This window comes from Kryptolebias marmoratus, linkage group LG4 (assembly GCF_001649575.2).
Source record: "Kryptolebias marmoratus isolate JLee-2015 linkage group LG4, ASM164957v2, whole genome shotgun sequence".
Lineage (NCBI taxonomy): Eukaryota > Metazoa > Chordata > Actinopteri > Cyprinodontiformes > Rivulidae > Kryptolebias > Kryptolebias marmoratus.
Window position 1 is genome coordinate 5,742,626 of NC_051433.1, and position 14,408 is coordinate 5,757,033.

The window sequence follows — 14,408 nt, forward strand, 5'->3', positions numbered from 1 at the left end:
TAGGCTAGCATCGCAGCCGGTCGGCAAAGCTCTTCACAGAATGGCACTTCATCTCAGCAAACAGGGTCCACTCAGGCTACAGTGAGTGTGTTTTTGAGTGTTGACCCTTCATTCTGAAAACCTCTTAAGGTTTAGGTGGTCTTTATGAGGCGAACATTGAACTAAATTAACTTTAAGCTGAGAATCCTGCAGCGCTATGAGCTCCTTTAGCTCCTTTTACTTTACATTTAAAGAGATGAAATGTAATTTTTTGCAACAAATTGAGTAAAAAATGACTGAAGGTCTGTTTTTAAGTATCTTGTATACAGATATCAGCAAAGTCAGAGAAGTGTATAAACAAGAATATCTGTTAATTTCTCCCCGTAGATCAACCTGACCACCTCTCCAGCGGCAGCTCAGTTGATCAGCCGGGCCCAGGGCATCAGCTCCACCCCCACCAGTATTTCACAGCAAGCTGTTCTGCTCGGCAGCCAGTCCAGCCCCACTCTCAGCCAGGCGCAGATGTACCTGCGTACACAGATGGTGAGAGCACACAGGCCGCTGGCACATTTACACAAGCCCTGCGTACATATATCAACACAAACAGGCCTCTAAATTGGTCGAGTAAATAACTTGAGCCTAATTCTGTCCTTTGAAAGCAGTGTGTTTTATGTCTCTGTGTTTAGTCTCATTTTGCTGCTGGAATAGGTGGCACATTCATCTGTCGAGCCCCAGAGGGCTCAAGAAGTTTGGAAGCTGCTTCAATGTAAAACAAACATGTCAGAGGTTGCAGGTGTTCTCTCCTAAACCTCTCATTCCCCCTACAAATAATTGTTGAAAGTCTGATTTGATGTAGCTGCCTGTTTCTAACTTGTCCGTCTCAGTTTGCCAGAACTGCTGTCGTTTCATTAAAATTATGCTTCTGAGTAGCTTTGTATGTTTTATAGCTTTCAAAACATTTATTTCTGATTTAATATTCTCGTTTAAATTTGTGTGCATGATAACCTTTGCATAAATATTCTGTATATATGCTTAATTTATTACACAAACATTGTAAACCATATATCTACAGATTACCCATCATTATGTAATCGGTTTATATAAATGCTTAGAAGATCAGGGTTTGCAGTTGTGTATGACTCTTCCTCTTTAAAAGCCAAATGCTCGCTCGCCTCTGTCCAGAACAAATTAAATGTTAATAAAGTTTTTGTCTCTGTGCTCTTTGAATGATTTCTCGTTTTGCGTAAACAACTCGTTCGTTTTTGCTCAATTAGTTCTCCTTTTATTGTTTTATCTGTGGTTCAGGTGGCCAGGAGTTTGGGCCGGGCTGTTCCTCTGTCCTCACAGCTCATCTTCACCCCGGCTGCTACGGTGACGGCGGTCCAGTCCGAAAGTTCCTCACAGGTAGCCTCATTTCAACATGTTGTCACAAAAATGTCAATTGCTTGGAACCGAACAATAAATGCAAATGTACATCCATTTTTTTCAGCCATTTAGCAGATTATCAATGAAATTTCAAAAATCTTTCAGTAGTTTTTGTAGTTTTCAAACAAAAAAATGTCAAAACAAAAAACAATGTAAAAGAATACAGTTCTAGTTGTTTCAGTGTCCCATCTGCATGTCTCTGATTTTTAAGAACCAGGTCCAGAACCTGGCTATCCGTGGCCAGCAGGGGGCGACCACGTCCTCCTCTCAGACTCAGACCCCTCAGGCTCTCACGCTGAAGCAGAGCCCGGTGCCTATTCAGCCTGCTTCACTCGTCAAGAACCCCAGCCAAGGAACCCAGACGTCCGCGAGGGGGAAGGCCAGTTCCTCCGACAGCCACGCTGACGGAGCGAAGAAGGGCGACGGTCCAGCAGTCACAGAAGTCCGAGCTCTGAATATGAGCCGCAACGTTACAGCTGTCAGTGCGCAGCCTCTCATCGCACCAGGTAAGAGGAGGAGAGTTTCCCAAGCACACACACACACGCACATGAAGACCGGGCCAAAAAAAAAAAAATTATAAAGTTAGAAACAAAATCTGTACAACAGATTTCCGTGTCCTTAAATAAAAAAGATTTAAGCAAACTTTGTGACCAGATGCCAGCTACCACGTACGTTTGTTTACCTACGGAAACAGCCAAAGTGACTGAAAATAGGTCAACAGTGGAGACGTCCATAAATGAGCCGTTTGGATGATGAAGTCTGACAACTGTGTGTATTTATGCTCAGATTTGTTGAGTGAAGTATGCAGATAAAAACTGCTCACCTCATGGGTCGAGGATGATCCCTATTGATTTTAAGGTCACGAGGTCAAAGGTCAAGATCACAGGTGACCCATTTGTGATAGGCCCTGACAAACGGATTGTTGAGTGATGGGATGTTGATTACTCTGACATCTTTCTGACGGGTGTACTCTGTACCGTAGGGGGTTCTCTTGTTCTTTGTAAGTTTGCGTTTAGCAGCAGATTCTGTCTCATATTTCCACCTAAATTTCTTCTCCGAGATTCAATGCTTGGCCGATTCCGCCATATTTGTTTACCTACACCAGTGGTAGGCAACCCTGGTCCTGGAGGGCCACCGTCCTGCATGTTTTCCTTGTTTCTCTGCTCCAACACACCTGATTCAGTGGTTAAATCACCTCTTCATGTTCTGCAGAAGCCTGTTAATCAGAGGAAAAACAAGTAACATGCAAGTAAAACATGCAGGATGGTGGCCCTCCTGGACCAGGGTTGCCCACCCCCGACCTACCCAGACTACAACCAGCCTGATGCAGGTCCGTCAAGTTTCCACGTGGATTTTGGAGGATTCAGTTCATTTTCCATGTACCCACGTACTGTATATCTGGAGTTAACTCTTTCAAACTTCACCCTTTTAATATTAGTTCAGGATAACCTTTCATTTCATACTTTGCAATGAGTAACTTTAAATGCCAGCCAATTTATCAATAAAATAGTCTGCTTCTGTTCTTCAAAGCCGTGTATTATTTCGGTACACACACAGACGCTAAGCATTTCGTCGAAAGTTTGTTTTTATTTTTGCAGCCAGATAATTTAAACAGCTCAACGGCCTGCCAGCTGCTTCACGCTTCTTTCTGAAACAGATGCTCACGTCAAACCTAAAATAAACCCGAGGTTTCAAGCAGCTGTCAGATCCGCAGCAGAAATGCACCCCTGTGTTTGTAGTAAGCTGAGATGAGAAGGCGTTTACATTTTGTACTTTTAGGAGCTTTTTTTCATACTGTGACTTGTCAGGGCCTGTATCACAAAGCCATTCACTCACTAAAAGGGTGAAACCAGGCGTATTACAAACAGTGTGTTGGAACGGGTTAGCTGCTTTGTGAAAGCCGCACTCTTAACACCAGAGTGTTCCTAAACTACTTATTTGTGTAATTGAAAGTCGGCAGTTAGTTTTTTTTTTCTCCCCCCCTCTTCTTTTAAGTGTGAATTAGCCAGCAGTACAGACCGATTACATCAAATTAGGTCTAGTTTGTTCAGATAAATTTCCTCGTTCTTAAGAGACTCCTGATGAGAAAGTACCTACCATAAAATAATTTCTGTAGAAGTCTGGGTTACATTTATAGACTGAATGCTGTTTATGGGTAATTTTGTTGTCATCTGCCTGCTAAAGAGTGTGTGTGTTCTGTTTTTGGTTTGCGGGTCTGTGAAGGGAGTGGGAGGAGGGATTATCTGAGCGTGTCAGTGCACAACTGCGTCTTGCTTTGTTTCAGTAATGGATTCGCATAAAATGAAAGGGAGGATGGAAGCTGAAAATCTGGCTGCATGCTGTCTGGGGGGGGGCAAATAAAAAAAAAAAAATGAACTTGGGTTGCCATGGCAGCAGGCCACGACGGACAGGTGTGCACTGGAGATGCTGGGGAGTTAATTCACTGCTGAGGAAGTCTGGCTGTTTGGAGTCAGAGACGGGTGAAAGCTTGATTTCATCTCTCTGATCGGGTCATTAAAGAGATTACATTTTTCAGCTAAAATCACAAAAACTTGACATGTCATTGTGTTTTTGTCCAGGTGTTTTTAAAGACCACTTGTCTATGTCTTTTAGATCTAAAGTTCGAAATCATCGTCTGATTTATGGAGGATTTTCAGACTTTGCTCATAACCTTGATGTCTTTATTGGCTAATTAGCCCTGTTTGTAATAACTAAGTAATCTTATAGCTGTTTAAATAAAATTTGCATATTATATTAGCAGAAAACAACATATTGCTCACAAGAAACACATTCTGTGGCTGAATTAATAAAATGTGTAAATGTGAAAAAGAGACGCTGTAGATATTTTGGGAACTGTTGGAGACGGATGGGGCGTTACGATCCTATAAAATATTAATTTGAAGATTAAACAAAGTGTTGGTGGCTGGGCAGTAATATTTAACCAATGGGCATCTTTCAATTACAAGACATTGAAGAGTCATATCATTCATTAGATGGTCTCTAACCACCGGGCTCAGGACTGGTACCACTGGATCATTTAGTACCGATCCGCAGAGAAATTATTAAAACTTCTTGAATAAAAAAAAAAAATCTTAAATATTTTAATATCCATTGGTCTGCAGGATATTGTATTTTGAAAAATGCCTGTTTTTGTTTGTGCCTCTTTGCTGTGCTTTACTCAGACACGTTTATTTTCACATATTAGTAAACCTAAAAGCTAACCCAGGTAGAAACGTGTAAAAAACCAAACTTCTCTGGAAAACTCATTTCTTTTTCCCCTTTTAGTCCTTGGGCAGGTGGTATGAAACTAACCCAGGAGACAAAAAGCTTGCTGTAACTTTAAAATATTGTTTGCTTGGCTAACATTCAGTGTTAGATCTATTTGCTTTTATTTTATTCTCAACATTTTTTTTTTTTTTGCTATAAACCTTGTACTTCTTTGTCTAATGTAGTATAACTTTTTTTTAATCTAAATATTTTTCTAACCCCATATTGGAGGTGTGCCTAAAAGCTTTTACAGTTTAGAATAAAAAGAGGCTTTTCCATAAATTCCTCAATAACCAATCCTGTAAAGGTAAGAGCTCTCTGGGCTGCTTCTGCTCTTAGGGACTCAAAATTCAAAAAAATAAAACACATTTCTTTTGCCAATATCGTAATATCGTACCCACCCTGGACCATGTTGTGCTGACATTGGCAGCTGTCCACGTGTTTATGATTTAATTTACTGAAACACACTTTAGAAATGAAGGTAGCCAGATTTGGACCAGGTTTTTATTAAAGATTATTAATCATCTGGCCATGTTTTCTGTCAGAGAAAAGCTCCCCTGCAGGGGTCAAACCGCAGCTCTCCTTCTCTGGAGACTGGTTGGAGACTCCTGCGACAAAACGAAGACGGGTCTGAGACGGGCTCAAGACGCCCACAAAGAGACTGTGCAACAAGTTTTCACTCAAAATAGTCAAAGGTTTGGAACATGTTCAAAACTCAGGCGACAAGACTCCATGACTCAGGCAAGGAGAGAGCCAACATGCAGAAAGTTGTTTTGTTATTATTGCTCATTTTGGCATTCATCGTGTTTGTTGGAACTTGGCAGTGAGCCTTTTTGTCTAGTCTGGAAGAAGAAACAAAGGGTTATATGGTTAAATGTGCTTACATTTTTCTTTTCTTTGTTCGAATTATGTGGCTGAGAAATGCTTCTGTCAGTGTCTCAAAAACAGAGTCCATCTCTTTTACTTTAAGAGTCTTTGAGAGGGAAACAAAACATTAAGCTGCTTGGCTTGGTGCAGTGTGTCATTGCCTCTTCTTGTCAAAAACAGAGCCAAGAACGTGTTATAAAACCACAGCAGGGAACCCCCAGGAGCATAATACTAGAAGATTAAAAAAAAACAAACAGATATTGTCATAGTTTGATATCACCAGGATCAGTAGCCTGCTTTAAATAGAACTACGAACTAAAAAACTATTATACTACAGTGAAGAATCAACTTGTTTATTAGACATAGAGTTTTTTTGTTTCTGGGGATCCATTTTATTTTTAATTTTGAGTTATTTTTAATAGAACAACAGAGTCACAGTCAGATTAATGTGTTCTTTCATCGAACACCCATTTGATAAAACATCTGCAGGTCTGTTTGAAGCCCTTCTTGCTCTGAGGAAAGTCATCGTGTGGCCTGCTGTTATAGGTCATAATGAGTTTGACGAAAGTGAGCTGACGTGGCAGCCAGAATGTGGAAACTCTGGGATTTTCCAGGGCCTTCAGTGCTACAAGTACTGAAAGGAATGCACGCTGTCCTCCTTTTCAGACCATTTCACAACAATACACAGTGAGAGGTTCCATGGAAATGCTGCTTTGAAGGCGCGCTGACCACTACTACATAATAAATATTGTATGACTGGCATGTGTGTATATAAGTGTGTGAACATGGGGGGGTTGAGTCATTCCAATCTTTAATCCCAAAACCTTGATGGAGAGTACCTTTCTTCCAAGGCTTCTTTCTGTTTCTCATTAGAGCTTCTCAAAGTTGTCAGGATTTACTGGGAGGGCCGACTACATCCGGCATGCACTGATTCAGAAATCCCCCTCCTTCACCCACGATCTGCCTAGGAATCTCAGGATTCTTTGGGCAGCTTTTTAATCCAAGATGTGATGCATTTTGACCATCATGTAGCTCTACTTGTATTGCAACTGCATCTTTAACAGATAATTTGCTAATATTCATTAGTAGAGTGTTATTGCTGCAGTGGGTGTGTTATTTTCTTTCTTTTTTGGACTCATGAAAGTTTCTTAAAGGAAATAAGAGACGAAACAAACTCAAATCATTTGCAAGCAGCATGGTAAATTGTGAAAAATGAGGCTAAAGGAAAACAGACACATCTATCCTGACTTATTTTTGTTTTAAAGTGGATCATCATCTGAATCCTGCATATCTACAATGTCTGACTTGTTAGCAGTTTTAGCAGCTTTGACACTGAGGCTCGGAGGACGTTGGTAAATAAGCTCGTTTGGTGAACTGATCTTTGTGTTAAAGGAAACTGTGATATTCCTATTTACTATCATTAACCCTCAATTACACTTACTGCACCAAGCTCATGTCTTACTTCTATAACCTAGCGAGTTAAAATAAAGAAACAACATAAATTCAACCTTTTTAGAAGCTTTTATGCCAAATAGCACTGAGTTGTTGGTTTATCCATATGATTTATCCCCACATGGTGCCTGCTCCTTTAGCACACCACCAAGCTAAGATCCTAAAGGTTTTAGTTTCTGCAAACTTTCTTAAATCTCATAGAATTTGTTGATCATAAATTCTGACATTTTAGAAGAGGACCTAACTTTTCCAGGACATTATAGTTTCTGTCTAATATTACTTGGTTGTCCTGACTTGGTTATGACTTAAAGGCTGCTAGACTGACGGTCCCATCTGCCGCAGCTGTAATTTGTGCCTAATGTTTAATGATCACAGTAAACATTAAAGCTGCTAAATGTCAGCCTCAAACAGTATTTTTATGTCTGTGGACTCATTCATGAGAAGGTTATTTTATGATCTGATGTCTTCACTTTAACACTGTGGGCATTCTCTTGTATCATCTTCTTCAAAGACCGTCTAGTTCTTATTGAAGTTGTTTTCTTTTCTATTGATGCTGCATCTTTCTGAGACAGAAATAATGTCATCTTTAGACGTAGCAGCTGAACTGTTGCATGTTGCTCTTCACTGATGTGTCTAAATTGCTTTTTGAGTGTAAAGCATCCTATACTCTTCATATTTTTGATTGTTACGCAGTCGTCTGAATCTACCCGTGCACGGCTCACAGTCATTCTTCTGTGATTATAGTAAATATTAACTGACGGTCCTCCCTGTACGCCTCAGCTAAGCCAGATTTTCTGTAACTGGGTCCCACTGTGTCTCACCATATGAAAAAGAAAACACTTTCCAGCACATCGTGTAGCATTAAAAGCGCTAATGACATGCAAACTCTGCTGGATAAAAACATCTATATTTTCCACGGCAGGGTACAGACTGCGGTTAATGCCTCACAGGGGAACTTTGAAACCAGATGGAGCCTATCCCACACAAAACATCATGAAAAGAACAGGGAGAGGAGGGTGGCATAAGGGGGATCTGGGACAATTGCTGATGTACTTGGCAATTTTCCACTCTTGGATTTATTGTGAGGTTTATTAACACCAGCGAGCGCACGTCTGTGTTCACAGGGGTCGTACGGCAGGAGCCACCAGGCAGTACCGTGGTGCAGGAGTAAGTCATTTCTTGATTGGGTTCAGTAATAAGAATGAGGTTATTAGATTTTATGTTTCCTGCTGGAGTTGTTAGAGATGAAAGAGGAAGGAGAGGCCTTGGGACCAAGTGACTCTACATCAACTCTTTAGAGGATGTCATGGACAGTCGGCTCAGCATGTTTCTTCCTGAAGCATTTCTAATATTGGAGTAGCCTCGGGCCACTTCCGCAGAACACTCTCCCGTTCACACATGTTGCCACAATACAAGATTGATGTGTTGTGTCTCTGGCTTCGGGGCAAGTTATGAGCTCAAGATGTCTTCTTACCCACAACAGTACAGACAGGTGGTGGCAGGCCGTTTTGAGACAATTTGTGAGTAATGGTAGGGTCAAAACTGCAACAGTGGGCCTGTCTGTGCACCTCTCAACAAGCTCTTAATATAACGTTTTGTCAACAAGGGGGAAAAAGGTGAAGGTAGCACTGTGAAATAAAATCTTTCGTACAGACATATACATTTTTCACTGTTTATGAGCCTGAGGTACTCTTCATCGCTTTTTGCTTTTTCCTCATGCCAACTTTAATGAATTCATTAAGGGTGGGGGGAAATGTGCTTTAGAGAAGAGTCTCTGTTTACCTTTTATTGCTTTGAGGCCAGTACAGTATCAAAAACAACCTTGGTTTAAGTTCTACATATAAAAGTGTGTATTCTGTGCTCTTCAGTTTTCCAACTTTCACTGACCCAAACATCTGCAGCCACAGGAAACACAATAGGTATTGATTAACGAGAGTTATTGTATAATACAGTATGGTGGAGCTTTAGGGGTAGAGCACTTTGTGAATTTGGGTCACTTCAAAGGTTGCTGAGGTTGGTTTTGTTCTTGTTGCAGCTTACACCCAGATTCACCCTCACTCGCTGGTTCAGCAGCACAAGCAGCAGCAGCAGTTTGTGGTCCAGCAGAGCCAAGGTTCCCAAAGGACGGCAGGCCAGCTGCTGCAGACGGCCTCCATTCAGCCGTCACAGCACCCTGTCCCCGTTCTGCCCAAGCCTGCCCATCACCAGCCCTCCACTCCCAGCCAGCAGGCCACCATCTTCCACTCCACCATCAGCCCCCATGCCCTCCACTCCTCACTGAACCATGCCAAAGCTCAGCCTGTCCAGCTCACTGCCATCAACCTGCAAATACAGCCAACGGTACGAGCAAATGATTACAACAATTTATTTATTTTGCAATATTTGCATCTATGGAGAATTTGTTTTCTTTACCTCCTCAGATGAAATGTTAGGAAACTGTTGTCAGGAGTTTGTATCTTTAGCTCTTACAGTTCTGTTCTAGTACACCCATAGTACCATCCATTAGGAGGGTAAAGAGACATTTTATTTAATGAAATGCGTGGCTCACAAGAACAAGGCAAGGTTTTTAAGAAATGGTGCTCCTAGTACCATAACATATTTGTTTAACCTGCTGCCGCACAAACAATTTAAAGTGGTCGAGACATTTTCAGTGATAATTTCACCAGAGGTTTTTTTTTTCTTCTCGGTTTGTGAAACAAGGTCTTAAGTTGATGAGAAATCGCTTCACATTTTTTATCTCGTGCTACAAGATCCTGTTTGACCACTGTTGATTATAGTATATTTATAATAAATTATGATACCAGCAGCACTTCCAAATATCTAAGAACCCCCACATCCCCTCTGATTTTCTCTGATGTTTCAGTATTATTTAGTAGAAGTGTTAGACTTCCTGTTTTTGGAGGAAATCAAGCAATCCATTCCCCAGAAGAAACTTTTCATTTTACTGATCCTTTCTGTGGATTCTCAGTCATCCAGGACATGGTTAAATCCAAAAAGTTAAAAAACAAAACAAAACAAAAACAAATTAACTGGACTTCTATTCTTAGAAGCTTCCTCTGTTAGAAAAAGAGAGAAAGTGGAGTTCCAAGCTTTACCTGCATGAGATGCTTGTGATCCAGGCAAAGAAAAGCCTTACGCCTCTCTGGTGGGATGGGAGTGAGATTAATCTGCTTGTGAGTTTAGCTTGCATAAACGGACCTTCTCAAGCAGTTTGCAGCTTTGAACTCTACTTTCTCCAGTTTGTGAACTGAGGAAGCTTCTCAGATGGGAAACAAAATGTCTTCAATGACAGAATTAACATCCTGTTGTTTTGTTTTTCAAAACTTCTTGGATTTCCTCGATTTCCTCTTACTGGCAGACATTCCTCCTTCATGCTCCAGTTCTATGAGATACATTATCCACTGTAGGTGTTTTGATCATTGTCCTGCCTTTTGTCTAATTAAATGTTTCAGTTATACTTTTGTTTTCATGTACACATCGCTCAGTTTGGCCTTTTGAAAGTGTTGGCAAGAAAAGCTAAAAGTGCTGCTCCAACAACACCCACATTCAAGACATGCATGTGAAAAGCTACACCAGAGGCTTCTGGGTTCTGGATCCTTGAATATTTTCCCACTGATGTGATGTTTTCCAGTCCTGGTGGTTTTCGGTTTTTAAGTAATTCGCCTTAAAGTCACTGACAGACACTAAATGATGTAACTGTCGCGGACATCCTTTCTCATATTTCTTGTGTTTTCCATGTTCACTGAAGGCCCCTCGACTGGTTCAGGACAGTAAAGATAAACCGACATCTTTAGTGGTTAGAGAGACGTGTCAGACACCGTCCACACAGCAGCAACAACAGCTGCAGCAGCATCAGCAACAGCAACAACATCAACAGCAGCAGCAGCAACCTGCACCTTCCCCATCACAACCCTCCAAGCCTGGAGAGCAGCCCAAGGTTCATCCTGCCGCTCCACCTGTTCAACCACGAGGTAAAGTCTGAGCCTCAGCCACTCAACTGCTGAGATCTAACCTGTGATAAACCTGCACCAACTAGCAATTGGAATCTAAGACTGGGTTCAAAAAATGTCTCATTTCAAGTGCCTGAAACAGCTGCTGATTTTCAAAAAGAACTGAGCTAATCGTGAAGGCTTTTACCAAAATAAAAGATTAAAAAAGGCTTTTGTTGAGTCTCAGGGTGATTGGAGTGCTGTGCCAAAGTTTGGGGACACCGAAAGATGAGAGCTTTTATCCTTTGTATCCTTTTCTTGTTTTCATTAATCATTAGGAAATGGTTTTAAGGCTCTTTGATCTTGTTTGACTCTTCGGACATTGTTCCAACGATCAAAAGAACGTCTCTGAGCAACTGACAACATTCAGCAGTAAAAACGCTGAATTGTTTTCAGGTAGTAGTGTTTTAGTACAAATAAGATGTGACCAGAAACGGGAACATTTGAGGTCTGGGTGGCTGGCATGTGGTCATCTGCGAGCTGGACATCATGAAGTTGCAGCATTTCTGTTCTTCTCAGTCAGCAGCACTCTAAAACGGGCTTGTTGATCGTAAAACTGGTATTTCAGCAACAGACCTGTGCCTCTCTGGTTACTGTTAATATAAACTTACTTACTCACTTAAATCTTCTGCTGTTTCTACGTCCTGATTATAAACATGACTAATACTCATGACGTGAAAATCTAATCACATTGTCCCATTTTCTGTACAAGTTTATGTTGTATATCACTAAGGCAGCTGTGATTCTGTCCTCCTTGTCAAAGACATATTTCTGGTTTGCAAATAGGATTTTTTTAAAATACTACAGCAATATTTTATTTAGACTGTCCTCGTCCCTCTTACAACACATTGTTTATTTCCATTATGTAATAGAAACAAGTCTATAAATTTATTCTAAAGATTTTTAAAAATTCTAAAGTAAATTTACTTGATGTTTGGATGGAAACAAGTAAAAACTCATGTTTTGATGAATGTATCCACATTTTGAGCCAAAACTGTACCTTTTTTATAAACACAAAGGCTTAACGTTCTTTGAATGAATGCATATTGGCCGCTGCTTTTTATGCCAGAGTTTTAGACTTAGAACGTCTTTTATTAAGAAACGACAGCGTTAAAGCAGAGTGAACTATCTCATGCAGTACTGGAAAATGTCACGCTCAGAATACGTGTTGTGAATGACTCTCAGCTACTACCACACCAAATTTTAGCCTAATATCTTTAAAATTACATTTTGATTAGGTCATCAGTGAACACCATAGTCCACGGGGACTGACCTGACCTCATCCGTTGGTCTGTCCATCACCAGAGAAAACAAGAAGAGGCTCAGAGCCGATCCTTGGTGCACTCCCACCTCCATGTTGAATTAGCTCCAAAAGTTAATTAGCTGTAGTTGTAAATCCAGTGATTACTTTCTGAGAGTTTCATTTAATTCATCTAGCTGTTCATGAGATTTCTTGTTAACTAACACGTGGGCAAAAACATTATTGTCCGTCGCTGCTGTTTGACAGCAGGCAATTTAAAAAAAAAAAGTTTTTTTTATTTATTTTTTACTTGTAACTTTTTAATATATTTATTAATTAAACTAAATCGAAGTAAATTACTAATACAAACTGAAGAAGCGTGTTTATTATTTTATGCTGATTTATGTAGGTGGTATGGNGTGGTTTGGGGGGGTTGGGGGTTGGGGCAGGGGCACCAGAACCTCCGTGGTCCTGTTTACGGCCCTGCTGAAACCAGCCCCATGTGTTCCTGTTTATCGGAAGCTTTGGTTGAATTTCACTGCAGTCTTCCAGACTAAAGGGGGGGAAACGGGGGGTAAGGGGGGCCGTATTTTCAGCAGGAGTCTGGTCTCTGTGTCCCGGTGGAAACACGGAGATGTGAGGAGGATCCGGAAACACAGAGGTGGACCCTGCTCCGGGTTTTTTTCTGCGGGGTTTTCAGCGGATCTGCAGCTCAGCCTCGGCTGCAGATCCGTGTGTTTCTCTGTCGGATCGTTGGGACAGCAAACACAACAAACCGCACGTTTGCTGCCTGAACAGCGCGGTAAGAAAACTCTCTTCGTTTCGGCTTTCAGACGGTTTTCCTTCCGCTTCAGTCGCTTTTCGACGCATCAGATGTGAGCGACATTTTCCTGAGGCTGGGACTTTTTCTGAGGGTCACAACAAACATTAAACTGGTGTGGAAGGAGGAGGATTTGTCTCATAATATTACAGACCGATTAGAAAAAAAAGTAGGCTATTTATTTAAAGCTGTTTTCTCAAAGGTGTGGGATGACTTCAAGACTATAACTGATTATTTTGGCAATCTTTAGCCTATTTATTAAAAAAAAAATCAGAATATAATACATTTGCATATTAAAAACCTTTAATTACTTTGTTTTAGGCAAAGATTTTGACTTTTAGGCAAACTGAAACGTTTTGCTTGAAATTTATTGTCAAAATCGGATTATTTACTTAATTAATTAATGTAGAATAATGTCTTTGATCAGGTTATCACTGAAGACTGTAAGCATTTAATCATGTGAACCTCCAACAAGCCTGTTTGTTTTGTTTTTTCTTTTTATGGAGTGCCAGGGATGATGGAGCCATAATGTGATATACTGTTAGTAAAATATCTCCTAAATCATTTAAATAATTTTAATGAAAGTAACTATTGGATGAACATCTGCAGCTAATTCCCTTTTGGGGTTAATTTGTTTCAGGATGGATGGCTGCCGCAGCTAACTAACCTTAAACTTAAACTGAGTTTTGGCGTCTTAACAGCGGAGTCATTCAGACTGACCTTTACCTTATGTTCAAAGTTAAACCTAAACGGCTATATCTCTTATTTTCCAACATAAAAATGATTTTTAGCTTAAAACTTTGGCGTGAAATGTGGCGGGCGATATGCATTTCTTCATGGAATGTTACACCTTCAGTTAAAAACAATGAATTTATCCATCAGCAGTCATTATTTCCAGCTTTAATCCACTTTGAACAGCTGTGTTTGTTAGTATATTGGCTGTTTTATCTTAAAGTTCTGGTGTTCTCCCTTCCCGGTCAGGAGGGGGCTCAACCAAAAGGCCGAGTGCAGCGACGGAGACCTCATCTCCAACCATGACCTCGGGAAATGAGAGCGAGGCACCCACCGTGACGGGCAGCACGCCGCAAAACGGAGAGAACAAACCGCCGCAGGCCATAGTCAAGCCCCAGGTCCTGACGCACGTCATCGAAGGCTTCGTCATCCAGGAGGGAGCGGAGCCGTTTCCCGTGTGTGTGAGTGTCCGACCTCCAGGTCTTACTGGCGCAGAAAGGCGATAAACAACCCCGAGCCGCCACGGCGCTCGTCAGCGTGCACGCCCGCAGGGAGCTGTCAGCGGGCGAACACAAACCCTCTGCTGCTGCTCGCAGCGTCTCTTTAAATCACTCATTAATTACGGGAAGACGGGTCC

At 41.1% G+C, this 14,408-nt stretch overlaps 1 protein-coding gene across 2 annotated transcripts in view; it reads left to right on the forward strand.

The window, feature by feature from the left end:
- phc2b (polyhomeotic homolog 2b (Drosophila)) overlaps positions 1 to 14,408 on the forward strand; it is a 35,136-nt gene that overhangs the window by 14,474 nt on the left and 6,254 nt on the right. For both annotated transcript variants that reach the window (XM_037975028.1, XM_017408928.3), the window contains exons 4-10: positions 4 to 81; positions 367 to 522; positions 1,285 to 1,383; positions 1,616 to 1,910; positions 9,026 to 9,330; positions 10,739 to 10,961; positions 14,021 to 14,232. In XM_037975028.1, the coding sequence (XP_037830956.1) occupies positions 4 to 81; positions 367 to 522; positions 1,285 to 1,383; positions 1,616 to 1,910; positions 9,026 to 9,330; positions 10,739 to 10,961; positions 14,021 to 14,232 (1,368 nt within the window). The remainder of the gene's footprint in view (positions 1 to 3; positions 82 to 366; positions 523 to 1,284; positions 1,384 to 1,615; positions 1,911 to 9,025; positions 9,331 to 10,738; positions 10,962 to 14,020; positions 14,233 to 14,408) is intronic.